Source organism: Pristis pectinata, chromosome 4 (assembly GCF_009764475.1).
Source record: "Pristis pectinata isolate sPriPec2 chromosome 4, sPriPec2.1.pri, whole genome shotgun sequence".
NCBI classification, from domain to species: domain Eukaryota; kingdom Metazoa; phylum Chordata; class Chondrichthyes; order Rhinopristiformes; family Pristidae; genus Pristis; species Pristis pectinata.
Window position 1 is genome coordinate 78,443,564 of NC_067408.1, and position 17,906 is coordinate 78,461,469.

The 17,906-nt window shown below is 43.8% G+C and overlaps 1 protein-coding gene across 7 annotated transcripts in view; it reads left to right on the forward strand.

The window, feature by feature from the left end:
- The window catches only part of dmd (dystrophin), a 1,415,828-nt gene that overhangs the window by 1,366,436 nt on the left and 31,486 nt on the right, over window positions 1-17,906 (forward strand). For all 7 annotated transcript variants that reach the window (XM_052015085.1, XM_052015086.1, XM_052015087.1 and 4 more), the window contains 2 exons: window positions 40-105; window positions 10,019-10,084. In XM_052015085.1, coding sequence (XP_051871045.1) covers window positions 40-105; window positions 10,019-10,084 — 132 coding nt within the window. The remainder of the gene's footprint in view (window positions 1-39; window positions 106-10,018; window positions 10,085-17,906) is intronic.

Here is a 17,906-nt window from a genome sequence, read left to right on the forward strand (position 1 = left end):
TGTTACACTTTTGTAAACAGGTCTTTTTCTCAATTACAGACCTGCCTCATCCCCTCAGTTGTCACATGACGATACTCATTCACGAATCGAACATTATGCTAGCAGGTAAGAGACAAAATAGTGTACCATTTACAGAGCTCAATCTCATTGTATTTGTATCTCAACAAAGAAGGTTTGTTAGCTTTCAACTCTCTGTGATGCTGTTACATGCAAATCTTGGTCAAAATGATTTGAGTATGCTTTTTGTTGGATAGTCTTCCATTATCATGGCATTTGTCAGTATTATTGTGAAGTACCTAAATATGTTTTCATGCACAGGTGCCATTATAAATAACACTTAGTGGAGGATACAGGAATAGGAGCGGGTCATTTAGCCCCTTGAGTTGACTCTGCTATTCAGTTAGATCATGGCTGGTCTATACTTCAACTCCATTCATCTGCCTTCCTTCCATGTCCCTTGCAGTGTTGTTTGTCAAACTCTTGAGTGGATGATAGATGAAAGTCTTGCAGAGATATTTGCAACTTGGAGATCAATGCTTGCAAAGTGGTTGATCTGTCAGTGTGGAACTCTGTGATTAAACAGCTTGAAGTATTGGCAACAGGACTGGGTTGCATTTCAGTGCTGAGAGGAATGCGTATCACTGGCGCTCAATAGCTGAAGAGTAATTTTTTGAGGTATATCAGTGTCATTATATGCCATTGAAAAGTCACACATAATGTTTGGCTGGTAGTGCCATCAGAAGAACAAGCTGATGGTCCTATCACTATGACCGTCCATCCAATCAACGCCTCTCATAATAACTGTATACTTTATACTTTCTCCTTTTGTTTGACCTCCCAAAGTGCAACACCTCATACTTGCCCGGATTAAATTCCATCTGCAACTTGTATGGTCCTATCACTATCCACTACCACTAACGGTCCGATCACTATCAATATGATCAATGGCATTAAACAGCTGAATCTGGCTGTGCAGGATCTGGCTGAGTCAGGATGCTCGTCTTCCTTTCATCTCGGCCAGTCCACTGGGTCACAAATGACAGCTCCCATTCTGTTCTTTACTTCCCAAATTACTGGTGAAGACGTGGTAGGACTGACGGGATAAGTGGATGGGTAGTTTGGTGCATCCCTTATGCCACTTATGCTGAGTTTCTGTGTGCATCTGACATGCGGACTCAAAGTTCTCAATGCCACCCTGAATGTTCCTTCTCCATTCTGAGTGGTCGTGAGTCAGGGATTCCCAAGTCAGTGAAGATGTTGGACTTTACCACAAGAGGCTTTGAGAACATCTTTCAATCCTTTCCTTTGTTCACCCTTAACCTCTTGCTGTGACATAGCTCAGAATAGAGTGTATTTTGGGAATCTGATGTTGGGCAAGCAAACCCTGTTCTTGTTGAATGTGAGTAATTAGGATCTCACTGCTGGGAATGTTGCCATTGGAAAGGAGGCTGTTAGGCTGCTTATCTTGCCAATAAATTTGGGGGATTTTGCAGAGACAGTATTGCTGGTTTCTCTCCAGTGCCATGAGGTGCCAGCTGCAGGTGATCCATGACCCAGAAATGTACAGGAATGAGGGGATCGCTGTTGCCTGGTGGGCTTTGAGCTTTGTGCCATGATTGGGGTCTTGCTTTCAAAGACTTATTTCTTCAGATGGTCAAAGGCTGTGCCATTACACTGGTGATGACAAAATCCATCACAGATGTCTCTATTCGTTGACAAGTGGGATCCAAGATATGAGAAGTGCACAATTGCAAGGGTCTTGTCAGTGACCTTGATTGCTAGAGGGTGGTGGTGTACAGTGAAGGGCAGGTTGGTAGGGTCATTGTTTCAAAGATGTTTGGTGTAATGCCTATTCTCTTGCATTCTTCATTTGAATGAATTGGTGACGACTTGCACTTCATTTTCCAAGCATGAGCTTATGTCAGCATTGGAGGACTGCAGCTTGATGACTAAGGTTGGGGTGACCTTTGCTCTGGAGTGTAGGTAACATGTGCAGAAGAGTTCCCTATTTGTCCTATGGATGGGCTCCACTCCAGCAGAAAGCAGCTTGGAGGTGAGGTGCAGCATTTCATTGAGGGTGATTGAGAGATGTGTTGAGGCGATGATGTAACCTTGCTTGACACCAGTCTGTACTGAGGTTGGGATGTTGTGGACCTGTAATAAGCATAAGTTGGAGACAAGGTTTCTCTCAGCAGCCAAATTTGAGAAGAATGCTCCACAGTCTTTCTGGATTAAAGGAGTCAAAGGCTTTTGTGAAGTTGAAGGAGACCATATATAGAGGTGGGTGCTGCTCCTTACATTTTGTTGGTGGTGTTGTGTGGTGAAAATCATGTCTAGGTGGATGGAATCCCACACTGATTTGGGAAGCAGCTCACCAGCCACAGGGAGGAGATGGTTTAGATTCGTCCTGGTGATATCTCTCCCTGTAGCAGGCAGCAGAGAGAGACATCTCTGAAGTAATCATGGTCAGCCTTGTCCCTGAAGGCGCCTTGGTATATCCTCCACTTCCCAGGTGTGGGAGGTGAAGTTCTGTATTTGTAACTGAAATTCCTTTCAGTCAAGGTTTAGAACTTCAGCAGGGTATGGTCTGCTCCCAAGGCTTTGTTTTCAGTTGGCGCATTGTCAGTCAAGAGTGATGGTGATGTTGGACCAAATAGTTTGGACTAGAGTCAAGGGCACTCACGTCAAAGAGTGTCCCTTCCACTCAACAAGTTTGTCACTGTTCATGGCTGTCAGCGAAGTGGGGGCCTTGAGGGCTTGGGCTATGGTGACCTTCACAGCACTGAATAATCCATGCATGTCATGGTTATTAGTGAGTTGCTGAACCTCCTGCACTCTTTCCACCCACCACTGTCCCTGAAGGTGCCTTGGTATATCCAAGGTCAAGGATTTTCTGTTGGATCTTAACCTTCAGGTGCCTATGAACCCATTTTCTTTATCTTGGGGGTGTGGTGAAGTTTGTCGTTCAAGAACACCCAGGTAATTATAGGCCAGAGAGCCTCATGTCAGTGGTAGGGAAGCTATTGATGAGGATACTGAGGGATAGGATTTATGCACATTTGGAAAGGCACGACCTGCTTAGGGACAGTCAGCATGGCTTTGTGCGGGGCAGGTCATGCCTTACAAACTTGACTGAGCTATTTGAGGATGAGACAGAGGAGCCTGACGAGTTTAAAGCAGTGGATGTTATCTACATGGACTTTAGTAAGGCATTTGATAAAGTCCCTCGTGGTAAATTGATTCAGAAGATAAGGATGCATGAGATCCAGGGTAAATTGCAAGTTGGGATTTGGAACTGGCTTGCCTATAGAAAACAGAGTAGGGGTGGAAGGCTGTTATTCTTGCTGGAGGTCCATGATCAGTAGTGTTCTGCAAGGATCGGTGCTGGGACCTCTGTTGCTTGTGATATATATCAATGAATGATTTGGATGGAAAAGTAGATGGGTGGATTAGCAAGTTTGTAGATGACACCAAGATTGGTGGAGTTATGGACAGAGTAAAGGACTATCAAAGAATACAGTGGGATATAGATCAGTTACAGATATGGGCAGAGAAGTGGCGGGTGGAATTTAATTCGGGCAAGGGTGAAGTGCTGCACTTTGGGAGGTCAAACGAAAAGAGAAAGTATACAGTTATTATGAGAGGCATTGATAGGGTGGACCATCAGACTCTTTTCCCCAGGGTAGAAATGTCAAACACCAGAGGACATGCTTTTAAGGTCAGATGGAGGGCAAGTTTAAAGGCAACTTGAGGGGCAAGTTTTTTGACACAGAGTGGGTGCCTGGAATAGGTTACCAGGGGTAGTAGTGGAATCAGGCAGTTTGTTAGAGTTTAAGAGGCTTTGATATAGACACATGAATCTGAAAGGAATGGAGGGATATGGATGAGACACAGGAGGAGGACATTTATATAAATTGGCATCAAGAGATCGGCACAACATCGTGGGCCGAATGGCCTGTCCAATGCTGTACTGTTCTATATTCCATTTGCACTTAATTAACTCTTGGATCTCCTGATCATTGTTATGAAAGTGGTCCTGGTGTTTTCTGGCAGAGAATCCAAGAGTCTCTTGACAGGTGCTGATTATGGTGGACTTCAGGGCAGTTCTGGCTCTGTGGACACTCCATGGCTCTGTTTGCTGGGGGTGCTCAGCTTGCCTGTGAGGTGCTGTCTGAGGAGAGCTTTCTTTGCAGAGTCTTTGAGACTGTCAGTGTGGATTTTTCTTGTTGCAACATTTCTGCTGCCACCTGTTTTGGGGCTGGGATGATGGAAAGAGACAACAACAGATCAGCTGGTGATCAATCTAACAGTCACTGCTATCTGTCATAGTGTAGCTGATCTGGATATCCTTGCAGTTTCTCGCTCAGATGATGATACATTGTCTGGATTCCATTGGATCTTGTGTTGGTTTTCATAAGAACCTACTTCAAGCATTTGATCAGGAGAAGGACTCCTTTTGGGGTTAGCTTTTAATACTCCCACCTTGCCAGAGGATGGGCCTTTTCCAACCCTGCCCTTGACATTGCCCAGGAAGATCAATTTGCCTCCCTCTGCAACATGAACCAGGACTTTTTTTCATGGGCAGAGTCAAAGTCCACCATGGCCTGATCTGAAGCTCCCAGGGCTGGGGTGTATGCACTGATGATTGTAGCATGTTGGTTCCATGTTAGGGTAAACAGCATAGTCATGAAACAGGAAGCACTGAGATGCTTGGCTTGCTCATTTTTGACTCCAATGTTGTTCCATGAAGACAGTTTCTTTTCTAATTAGCCTTCCAGAAGAAAGTGTACCCATCCCCTTGCTCTTTGAGATCGTGAGAATGTTGCTGTCAAGGTATCTTGGTTCCTGAGCTGTGGTAGGGAAGCAAGGTTCAGGTCTGTCACAGTTGGGGTTGTTCTGAGGCTCCTGACGATCCAGCTTCTGAATTTGAGATTGAGGAGTGGAGGTTGCCTGTGCATGTTCTATTTTAGCATGGGTTGGCCAAGCGACCACACAAGCTTGACAAGGAGGTCTTGGTCTGTCGCAAAGGAGAAGTCCAGGATGACTGGAGCCCAGGCTTACCTGCATAATATTAAAATTCAGGCATAAGAGGACACACACATTAAGATGCTCACTCATTCACTCAGACATGATAAGGTGTCTTTATTAGTCACATGCACATCGAAACACACAGTGAAATACATCTTCTGCGTAGAGTGTTCTGGGGGCAGCCCGCAAGTGTCGCCACGCTTCTAGCGCCAACATAGCATGCCCACACCTTCCTAACCTGTATGTCTTTGGAATGTGGGAGGAAACAGGGGTACAAACTCCTTACAGACAGCGGCAGGAATTGAACCCAGGTTGCTGGTGCTGTAATAACGTTACGCTAACCACTGCACTACCATGCCTGCCTGGGTTCGACACAGGTGACCTTTCCTGCTGCTGCCTCCTTGATATCCATATTTCCCATGACCCCTCTACCCTTAATACTCCGCATTCCTGTCTCCTCTTCATCAATATCCTCCCTACTCGCTAACCTCCTCCCTCATGGTCTCTCCTTGCAACCGTTACACTGCCTTCCTCGCCCTGGATCCTGCTGTTAAGTCCCCTTTTTACCTGAATCGGGCACCTCTCCTCAACTTGGGTATTCGCTTTCCTCCCTTGACTGTCCTCCCACATCACCAGTCACCCCCAAGGTCCTTCCCACACCTTCCCTCACACTCCAGTCCTGAGGAAAAACTGTTGGTGTTGTAGAACATAGAACACTACAGCACAGTACAGGCCCTTCGGCCCACAATGTTGTGCTAACATTTTATCCTGCTCTAAGGTCTATTTAACCCTTCCCTCCCACCTAGCCCCCTATTTTTCTATCATTCATGTGTCTATCTAAGAGTCTCTTGAATGTCCCTAATATATCTGCCCCTACCACCTCTGCCGGCAGTGCGTTCCATGCACCCACCACTCTCTGTAAAAAAAAACTTACCTCTGACATCCCCCTTATACCTTTCTCCAATCACCTTAAAATTATGTCCCCTCGTGTTAGCCATTGTCGCCCTGGGAAAAAGTCTCTGACTGTCCACTCGATCTATGGCTCTTATCATCTTGTACATCTTGTCACTGAGAAGCGTTTCCTCAGATTGGTGCTGGTGTTCTGATGGCAAAGGCAATAGCCTTGGGTCAGAGGGTAAGTGGTGTGGCAGGCTCCTGACACGATTCTGTGGGTATCAAGGCTGGAGAGTGAACCCACAGAAGGATAGCCAACCAATGGGTCTATTCCCCTTTCCATTCCCTCCCCTACCTTTCCCTTGTGGCCTCTGTTTCTTGCACTCACTTTTTATAGCAATGGGCCCTCTGTCTCACCGATTACTGTTAAACCCATGCTCCTTTTAAATTAACAGCACCTTTTAAGCCTGTGGGTGCCTCTGTCTTTCATGCTGCTTTTCAACCCATGAGACCTCCCATGATGTCCCTAAAGTACAAGGATGTCAGTGATGAACCTGAATGGTTGATATATTGCAAACTTGGGTGACAACTTCTGCATTGACCATCAAGGCAATGGATAGTTGACTACTAGTCACCAAGTAGAACCAACTTCACTCCAACCAGGAAAAAAACCCTGGTCCGTGTCTCAGAGGGAGACAAACCTCCTGGGTGAAGTCAATGCCAGGATTGGAAAAGATGCAAACCTCCGGCAAGATGTGATCGGCAAGGAGGGAGTGGGAAAAGTGACCCCAAACGTTTTGTCCTCCTGATCAAGTAGCATCTCTCAGAAGAGGAGAGTATTTAGAGGAGGAATTGGGGCTCGGCAGAGGAGCCACTGATGGAATACCGGAAATAAATTGCTTTCCCCTCCAAACAAACAGAGTCCATTGGGTTCAGACTTTAGGCGGGGAGACTGACTTAAATACATCCCATAGACACAAGGACTGACTTCAGCCTTTCAGACCTCTGGCAGCTTCCCAGTGCCCTTGAAGAACTTGTTTAAAACATTGGTTAAAAAGAATTTAAAATAATTCCTATGTCAAGACAAAGTTAGAACAAAAATCACAGGTCTAAGTGAACGTTGTCACTTAAATCTCAGATGAATGGTAATATTTTGAAATATGATTATTTATCTTGCATTGATGACACGTTAGAAGCCACACTGTACTCTGAATTAATGTCACTTCAAAGACTACTCAGATGGAAACATGCTGTTAGGCATCACCAGTTTTTATATTTGATTGTAATGTCGTCACAGGATTAGGATACTTCAGTTGTTAATCAGAATTCGGGAGTGGGGAAGCATGCAATATGCCAAGTATTCTGTATATTTTCACTTTAACTTTTAAAAGTAATGAGTACAGTGTGTGGGCTCAAGAAACTCTGTACATGTTGTCTAAAGGGTTAATTAACAATTCACTAGTGACTGGGAATTTCCAATCGTCTATCTGATTTGCATCATGGGACTGACTCCCGGTGAACTGAACCGACCAATCGTGAGGAGAAGTCAGAGAATCATCCGCACACGAGGATCCCATTCTGCCTTGCTTGTGGTTTCTTTAATAGCAACGTAGTTTTTCTGAATATTCTGCTTTTTCCTGTTTTCCACATCTCTCAAATATGCACAATTCTTCTCAGAATGAGAAGAACTTGTACCGAACAGTCAAATATTCCACTGGCTCCTCGCTCATTTTGCAGACCTCACAGTTTCGACTCGATGCCAGGTATTCAACGTTACCCATGGAGACTTCACGGCAGTCACTGAATGCAGAGTGTGGAGGCACATAACTGGAGGCAGCAGTAGGAAGATAAGTTGATCCACGTTTCAAGGCCCTGAAGGAGGAGGCAGTGCTGGCAGTTCATCAGATGTCCAAAGCTTACAAGTTTTGTCGAGACACTTATTAAATGCCGTCAATAGTTACTCAACTTCCATTGCAGCAGAAGCTGCAGCCACCCTGGGATAGAGTAAAAGCTCAGTTCGTGTAGGGAAGTGTCTGCCACCGTGCCTGTGGACCACTGGTTGCAGGGTGTTGCAGCAGCCCAACAACCTGTTCTCTGTCAGTTCATTGTAATTGCTGAAGATCCACTTTGAGGAGTGGCAGTGACCCAGTGAATCTCTCAGCCAGATAGCAGACATTCTGCCACTTTTCTGCAAGCATGCTTGCTGTTTTTATTTCCATATATCCTTGCAACATAGAGGGAGTCCACTTTGGCTCATCAAGTCTGTGCTACAGAGCAACCCCACTAGCTTCCCCTGCCTTCCAATCAGCCCGATGACCCAGCCCACTGATGATGGCACCGAGAAGGTGCAGCTTGCAGCCATGCCTTCTCAGCCTGTGCCTGTATGGGATCCTGGTCAAGTGACAGAGGGAAGATAAGGAGTCCTGATAAATGGGAAATAGGAGTTGCAGTTACAAATGTCACATTAGGATGAGTTCTTTGTTGTCAGTGCAAGGCTGTTTTCCCCTACTTCTTCCATTTCTTCTTCTACCTTGTTCCATTTCCTGCTCCTCAGCTGCCCGCAGTACGACTGGCAGCAATGGTCATGGTCGTGCCTGCCATGAGTCTTGGCACCTGCCACCAAGTACTGGAGGCCTCCTAGACCAATCAAGCCAGCAGGTCTTGTTTGAAAAGTTCTGTTTTCCGTTCTATCATAATAGCATATTGTAGTTTCCTGCTTCAGGTGTTTCTTTCCCATCTCCTCTCCCCTGTTCATCTTCCTGCTCATCCAGTGAAGCTGCATTCCAAGGGGAATGCCATCTAATGCATCCATGTCTGGGACCAACTGGTTGTGTCCATCCTTGGCTTAACCATGCCGGTTGCCCAGTGGACATCATTATTGTTGCCAGGATACCACATGATGAGGTGCAGACACACACTGCTGGATGTTGAGGGATTGTCATCTCTTTTGTTTCTGCTGTAGCATGGTTTTGACATTTGGCAGTTGCCAAGATACGTGGGCACAATTAATTGTCCCCTGCACCATGGAGAAACTTGCAATCCTCATTAAGTTGCTTGCTGTCTCCACCTGTTGTCACTGGTGAGAGATGCAGAAAAAAGAACTGTCTCTGTTCGAGTTGGGAGCAGTACTGTATTGTTTGGAAAACTGATGAGCTGCGTGTATCTCCAGCTTCAATGTGGAGAGAGCGGAGATATGAAGATTTATTGTCATGGTCACTCCCACAATCACTGCCCTACTGTAAGCTACAGTTGTCGCTGCAGCAAGTGGCAGTTAACAGTAAGGACTCCCTTATGGAAGCAGATATCACCCACAGTACTACTCACTAAGGTTCATGTGGATGAATCATTCTGGGTGGAGATGGCTTCCTGCTGTCCGTCCTTCCTCCCCCTCGCCCCTTTCGCCAGGGAGCTTTTCTTCTCTGCTCGTACAATGACGTTCAATTCCACAGGGAATGCCAATTAATGCACCCATGTCTGGAACAAGCTGGTGTGTCCAGAATCCTTCAGACTTGCCAAACTTCTTCCTCCTGACATTTGCAGCTTGAACCAACTGTAAAAACCAGCAAACACTTGTCAGATTGCCGGACAAAATCCACCATCTTGCCAATACTGAGCGATCCCGTCAAGTCATGCTGAAGGGGTATTTCCTGCTGGTGTGCGAGGTTGAGAGAGATCATTTGCTGCCTGTTGAGTTCCAGAATGACAGCGCAGGCATCAAATCAGAGTGCTGTACTGTTTGGCATCATGATCTTCCTGCCCTGTGTCCTGCTTGCATATATTCATTGAGCATGTGCAGATGCACACACTGAGACTGTATTCAACATGGACATGACACATTCAAATTCTTGGGATACAGTGGGCTCTTGTACCGTTCAAAATAAGGGCACCATCGAGCTCAAATTCTCCTCCATTCTATCTTGGGTGTCCATCCGCTCCAATTTAACCATGCAAAGTCTGGTGAGTACTGCATTTCAGAGCACTGACGTGATTGTTTTAAGAGTACATTGAGTACCAAAAATTTAAGAAGTGACAAGTAATCTTCACTGAGCTGTTGGAATTTATCACAACCTTATGTTTGCTGATTTTTGTGTTGCAGGCTAGCAGAAATGGAAAACAGAAATGGATCTTATTTGAATGAGAGCATCTCGCCCAATGAAAGCATGTATGTATTAGAGTAAAATTTAGTTCTAGTGTTTAATTTTTTGAAGGGATGAAACCATTGTGTGTGTTTTTTTTCATTAAGGATTTACAATGTGGATTTTCATTTATGACCGTTAGGATTTGTCTTTGGAATTGTTATTATGGTACAAATTATGCATGAAACAAGCCAAATTGTTGGTTGCCAGAGAAAGTAAGTGAATGTACAGGTTTAAAAATTAGGGTTCATTTTTCCAGGATTCCCACTGATTTTCTTCCATAGTTTGTACCAGATGGATGTAGCACTCTCCATATTTAAGCAGTCAAGTATAAATGAGATACAAATGACAGCATGTCATCAAAAACATTTTCTGTGATTTCCAGTTAATTTCTACTCTTGTATCTTCTCACAAACATTCAGAGCTACTGGATAGAAAGCCAACCAAACCCTGTCAGTTCCCTGTTATTTTTGAGGGTTTTGTTTCTTTCTGTTACCATCGACTTCTGATTTTGTAGTGAATGCTGTCGGGTAGTCATTTCTCCCTGGGTCCATCCCTCCACTGGGCATTTCAAATAGGCTACATTTTGACAATTCTTCTGATATTTATTATTTGTGCAAACAAAGGAGAAGCAATAGAGCATTGACAAAAGTGGCAAGCAGCTACAGAGATGCAAGTCACCCATGCTGCCTATCCCTGCATACAAAAAGGTGTATGTGTACATGCAGTTGCTCGAGAAGCATTGGTTCTACAGAATTCCCTTGGTAACATAACATGCTATGAGAGAGCTCGCCCATACACCCCACAGGCCATTCCCTGCCTGTTGATCAGTGGACGCAGCTGCCTTTCATATCTTTCCGTGTGCTCATTCTAAACTTGGAAACCTGGATGCTGGAAATTTGAAACAAAATCAGAAAGTGCTGGAAAAACTGAGCAGGTCAGGCAACATCTGTGGAAAGGAAAATCTGTGCATCTGTTTGCAGACCCAAAACGTTGACTGTTTCTCTTTCCACTGACTCTGACTCACCTGCTGAGTTTTTCCAGCATTTTCTATTTTCTTGAGTTAGATTCATTACTTGGTGGAGAAGTGTGATCTGCACAAAAGATCATCAGTGATAGCAAGGCAGTGCAGCTTCACTTTGTAGAGGGGCTGGATTTTTAAAGACCTCTTCAGTCATATTGCATCCAGAAGATTTGTGCTTCCTTGTTCTTTGCCTGTCCTGCAACATCAAGGGAGGATTCTGTTCTCTCAATACAAAGCTTGCAGATAGGCAACAACCCTGAATCAGCACATACAAAGTTGCTTTTCAGATAATTGCAAGGATTCTTTCACTTAAAAATGGTCCACTATTTTCATCTTATTTTTGAATGGGTCACTTCCTTACTCAGAAACACAAGTTGGTGAATAGATTTTAGAAGATCAAGGTCTTAACCATAGTGGTGATCAGTTAATATATTTGCATGATACTCCTGCTGTGTCTCAAGAGTTGTGTTGTCTGCTACACAGTTTATCTTACAAAGAGCCCTTATCATGGGGCCAGGAGAGGAGACTATGCTCATGGTAACCAAGAGATCAGAATCAGGTGCAATAAACAATCTGCTGGAGGAACTTAATGGTTCGAGCAGCATCTGTGGAGAGATAGGAATGATCCATATTTCAGGTCAAAATTCTGCATAGGTCCTGATCCAGTCGGGACAGTCCTGTTGCAGGGTTTCTACCCGAACCATCAACAATTCCTCCCCCCCCCCCCCCCCCCCCCCCCCCCACTACAGATGCTGCTCGACCTGCTGAGTTCCTCCAGCAGATTCTTTGTTGCACCTGATTCCAACATCTGCATCAGAATCAGGAACTTGAAATTCTGGAGGAGACCCATTCCAAACAACAATAGCCATTGACTTAACTTTGAAATGGGAAACTGTTTCTTAGTGACTTTGTATGCTTTAAATTTTGCTTCCCTGCTTGCCCTTATCCGTGAATAAGAAAGCACAAAATTCATTCATGTCGGTGCAAGAAATATCAACTTCCATACCTTCCAGGACCAATAACTGCATGAAAAATGACTGCTGCAAATTTATCATGAAATCTGATTTTTTGTGTGTGTGTGTGCGCGCCAAGTAAGTCATATCACGGTGTTCCTTCTTGCGATTTCCTCGCAGTTGTTTCTGGGATATGTAGGAAACATTCTTGAAGAACACCTGTCATTATTTTGCAGGCTCTGTGAGTAACCATGTGTGTCATTGCTAACCATGTCATCAAGCGATAGACACGCTCGATGAAACTAGTCATCATCTCACAGTGTGAAGTCCTGCTGAGAAATTTGCAGGGGCAGAGGGAGGGGCTGTCTGTTGCTTTCCTGACGGGCCAGCAATCATCTGCACCTATATCACCAGAACTAGCCATTAGATCAGATAAGCTAGGAGATCAGAGACCTTTGGTTGTCCATAACTTTTTGCTAAGCATGTCAAAACCAGTAGGGACCATATTTGCTGTTTGAGCAGAACCCAACAACTCTTTTGTCATCTGACATGGGATTTCTGTTAAGGATGTACTTCTGGCCCTCGCTTAGTAGCACACTACGTGGTTGTTCTGGAACTTCTAATGTTCTGAACATGAGGATATCTCCAACTGAGTTGTCATAAGCAACAACCTATAGTTGCCAATGTCTGCACCAATATTTGATGCCATGAAAGCAATGTTTTGTGTTTGCTGACAAGAATCTGAATATTTGGATCCCAAGCCCTTTCAACAAAGACATTCAGACCCTTCAGTCAGCAGTATTTCTACCTCATGAGCTATTAGTTGTGGTTCTTGATCATTTGTTACCACTACACTCTTGCTCTGATGACCTTTGAATTCCCACAGTAGAATATCTTTACGTTGGTGTCAGTTGGTGGCTGATGGAACCTGTCTTCTGCTCATGGTATATGAATAAAAAATGTTCTTCAGGCATCTCAGAGCATCTTACAACCAATTAAATTTTTTTAAGTTTTCTTAAGTGTTAAAAGGTTAATGCACCAGTCACAGTTCTTACTGTTCGTGATTGTATCTAAACTCCTTAACACATATATTAGCTATTTGGCCCTGTTAAATCTTCTGTAATTACGGGCTTCACGCCTTAGAGCAAATGGTTCTGGTTACTGGATCCCAACGTCCAATTGCTTCTTCAGTGATCTTCTATCTTAAAATCGGGACCAAAGCTGTTCAGCAAGTATTTGATCAACAGCCAGTGCTGCAGGACGATCTGGGCAACTTGCAGCTTTCATGTGCATTAGTGCTAGATAATGAGCAGACTGAACAAAAGGGAACTCCACAATCTCTGCATTACTCGAAATAGCACAATTGTCATAAGTTCAAAACTATCAAGATCAAGTTCTTAGGCTCACCACTGGCCAGAAGCTCAGCAAGGCCAGCCATACCTACACCTTGGCTTAAATACCAGATATTTTGTACTGGGTGATCACCCCTTGAAGCCTCCAAGCTTCTCAAACACTCACAAGCCCTGGAGAGGTATAGTCATGAGCATACATTCAAAAGCTCAACGTAGCCAAGATGGAAAAAAATTCTTTATTAGCAGTTCTGCCTCTGAAATCAATAGCCTCTACCTCAAGTCCCTCATGAAGTTGAGGGACTGTAGCAACTTGTATTCCTTGCAGAGACAGCACTTCCTAGCTCCATAACTTCTGTCACTCAGAACAGGAGGAGAAAGTACCAGCATCTCCGCATTTAACTCCAGTTGACAGAGATTGTCATTACATAATTATCATTAGGACGGGCAAGAATAAAATAGACTCATTTTTTATATTTTGTACTGTAGAATATAAGAATCTGGAAATGAGACTGTGCTGCTTGATGTACTTGCCTTTATCCTCTTCCCTTCCTCCCACATTAAAGAAAGCTGTTTTATGTACAAAAGGAGGTCTAGGTAAAGCATTAAATTGGAGTGAAGATTACAGGTAATGTTTTTGAAGTTGAAAATAATAGGTGTGAGATGACACGAGATCAATTACAAGGACATGCTGAAACTTACAAATTGAGTCTTCTGACAACAGGAATTTAAGCAGCAAAAGATTTTCACAGGGCTGGGTTAAGTGTCATCTATTTTTAGATGCTTGCTCACTCTCACACACACACACACACACACACACACACACACACACACACACACACGCACAGAGTAATTAATTAATTAATGAGGATTATAGCACAAACAATTCTCTTTATCTCAGTGTAAGACTCCTAAGGATCTCTAGTTACCGTGTTCTTGTCCTTCCCACAAAAAAGGTACACTGTTGGGCTTTTTGCATCCTATTGGTAGTGATTCTTCTGTTCTCCACCAGGGAGATATGATCCCATCCCAGGATCTGGTAGTCCAGGTGCTGCTGCACTCTGATGCTCCTCTTTCTGACTATTCCTCTTGATTGTGTCCAGACAATGAGGGTTAACGATCCAGGTAAGGGAAGGCAACTGAGTCGGGCACCATTCCAACACACTACCCACATGTGCCCAAGGATGGCAGTGGGTTCAGATTACAAAACTCAAGCAGAGACCATTGCTTCTTTTAGACTTTCCTGACACGGGGACACAGAGGCACTTAAGGTGCTGTTCAACTCAGAGCAGACTGGAGACCAAATCATTCTTGTCTGAAGGGCCTATCTCTTCAGTGTTTAAATCACCAGGGAGAGCCTCCTCTAATCATATTCTGATTCTGTGACTGATGTTCAGATGTTATCAGTGATGTGTAAATTGGATTGAAAATGTGCTTATTATATGGATGTGAAAAAAAACCACTCCAATTTGACTCCATTCTGCCAGGAGCTGCAAAACAGGTGGTCCAGTATCCAGTGCATGTTTTCTTAGATCTCCACAGTGATTTCCTGCAACAGCTCAATGCAGACTTAGGCTGATAACCAGTCGGACTCTTTCTCATTCCATGTAAATTAATTGCCTTGCATTGAGGACTTCTGTTATCCTCTGAAACTTGGGGCATCTATCTGGGAGCCACAGAAGAACCTAGATAAGAATTTGCCCACCATAACCCTGTTTGTAGAATCTGCACTTTATTCCCGTGTGGCCCCTGCAGATAGTGCAGTGGTGATGGGTTTGCTACACTGTTCAAAGCGCCTCATTTACAATAGTTTCCTTTAGTCGGCAGCTGAAGCACCATCTGCTAAACAATAAATTCAGAGGGTGGTGCAGGGACAGGAAAGGGTACATCTACCTTCCACATTGTTGGCAGATGGGCTGGGCAGACATAAAGGTGCCCTATGCCTTGTCTTTAACTGGAAGCACTCTCTTGCCAGCCTCTCATTCCAGCAAGGCAGGACAAATTGCAAACCAGTTTCTTAGTTTCAGGAGTTAGTAATATTACCCTCAAAATATCAGTTGGGAATGACGGTCCTGATGCAGGATCTCAACCTGAAAAGTCGACTTCCATGTTTTGTTTCCACTGATGCAACTTGACCAGCTGAGTTCTTCCAGTGTTCTGTTTTCCAGCATCTGCAATCTCTTTTGTCTTCAGGAGGGAATGATAAGTGTGTTTACTTTAAATGAAAAGCATTAAGCTGTTTTTAATTAAATTCTTCTGGAATGCCATCATTGCAGTTCTCTGCATCGTCCATCTTGGTGGTTCAGTCTATTTATTTTAGCTCACAAACTAACCTTTCCAAAAAATCAAGCTAGCACTAGTATAGCTATTGCATTTTTTCTGCAGTCTTTCCATTCACAGTACACTTCAGCTGAGCTTAATTTACTGAACTTTTGAAATTTGAATTCTGTGTGAATTGGTTGTTCTTGAATGAAACTGCAACAGAGCAATGTAGTTGTTGTTAGGACAGGGACCATCTCTCAGTCTACACAAACAGGAGATGAGTGCAGAATTTTCAAAGCTTGCTACTCAGTACCTGGTACATTCTGGTGATGAATTAAGCTTCCAAATATATCAAAGATATTGCAATGTTGAGGCAATCTTCCTCAACATACCTTTTGAGGGTATGCATTAACAATAATTTGGTGTTAAAGAAAAATAGAGTGCTCTAGAGAAGTTAATTCTCCCAAGGTATTTTGATGATTGGTGGCAGAGTTCTTTTGTAAGAGCATGTACTTCCTATCTGATTTTAAACCAACAGTATTTCAGCTCCTCCAGTTGATTGCAGTGGGCGAGGAAGGTAGTGTCCTGTACTATAAATTTATGTTATTGAGATTAAGATTAATGTGCAATGAATTGGTAGACCTGCCTGATAGGTTAATAAGTGAGCAACAAGATTTTATTTAGAGCTTTTCATTTTTCACAACCATACAAACCATAAAAAGTTGCATTGATTAATAGTCAGGGCTTAAGTGGCTGTATTTATTCAAGATTGTTGATTACCCTGATTCGCAGATTGTCTCATTACATCAGGCAGTACTTTCATAACGCTCTTGGACCTATCTGGATTTAATTGTGCAATTTGATTTTCTGTTTTACATTAAAATAAGTCAATTACATTAGAATATAGAACATAGAAAAGTACAGCACAGGAACAGGCCATTTGGCCCACCATGTCTGCACTGACCAAATCAAACTAATCCTGTCTGCCTCTACATGATCCATACCCTTCTATATTCCTTGTCTATTCGTGTATCTGTCTAAATGTCTCTTAAATGCTGCCATTGTATCTGCTTCTTCCACCTCCCCAGCAGCAAGTTCCAGGTACCTGCCCCTCTCTATGTGGGGAAAAAAAACTTGCCTCACAATTCTCCTTTAAACTTTGTTCCTCTCACCTTAAACCTATGCCCTCTAGTATTTGACATTTCCACCCTGGGAAAAAGACTGTTGACCATCTACCCTATCTGTTACCTCTCAGAAATTTATATTCTTCTATCGGGTCACCTCTCAGCCTCCGACACTTTGTCCAACCTCTCCTTTTAGTGAATATTCTCTAATCCTGGTGAACCTGTTCTGCACCCTCTCCAAAGCCTCCACGTCCTTCCTGTAATTCAGCCACCAGAACTGCACACGATACTCCAAATGTGGGTTGACTAAAGATTTATACAGCTGCAACGTGACCTGCCAACTTTCATTCGCAATGCCCCCATCGATGAAGCCAAGCATGCTGTACACCTTCATTAGCACCCTATCCACTTGTGTTGCCACTTTGAGGGAGCTATGGACTTGCACCCCAAGATCACTCTCTACACTGCTCCTGAAGGTCCTGCCATTTACTGTATACAGGGGCTCCCCAAAGACCTGAGTTACGGAAATCCGACTTTACGCAAATTCACCCAGAGAACTGTAAGTAAGTACAAGCAAACAATGTCTCAGTGAAAACAAGCTGTCAATTGCACTTGATCATGGATGTTTGTCGTAGAGTCTTCAAAGTTTAAAATAGCATTGAATAATTTACACCAAAAATGTCTAGACAGGCAAATATCCAAGTGTTTAAACTGTTGCCTCTCCTGGCACTCTGGCTCTCTTATGACTGTATCTGCAGCAACTGGCTGCAAATGCGTGAACGTCTGTGGTTATTTTGGTCGCCCACTTGTTTTTCCTTACTGAGAAATTGTTCATTTCCGACTTCAGGAAAAATTAGTTTCTGGACAGTTCTCAGGTACGGAATTCTTAAGTCACCTGGGGAGTGCCTGAACTTTCCTCTTGTAGTTGACCTCCAACATGCAACAACTCCACAATTGTCTGGATTAAACTCTCCATCCAATTTCTCGACCCAATTTCGCGTCGAGATCCTTCATCTGGACTGCTCCTGTGCAGATGAAGGGTCTCGCCACAAAACATCAACTGTCCATTTCCCTCCATAGATGCTGCCTGACCTGCTGAGTTCCTCCAGTGCTATGAATGTTGAGACACACTCTCT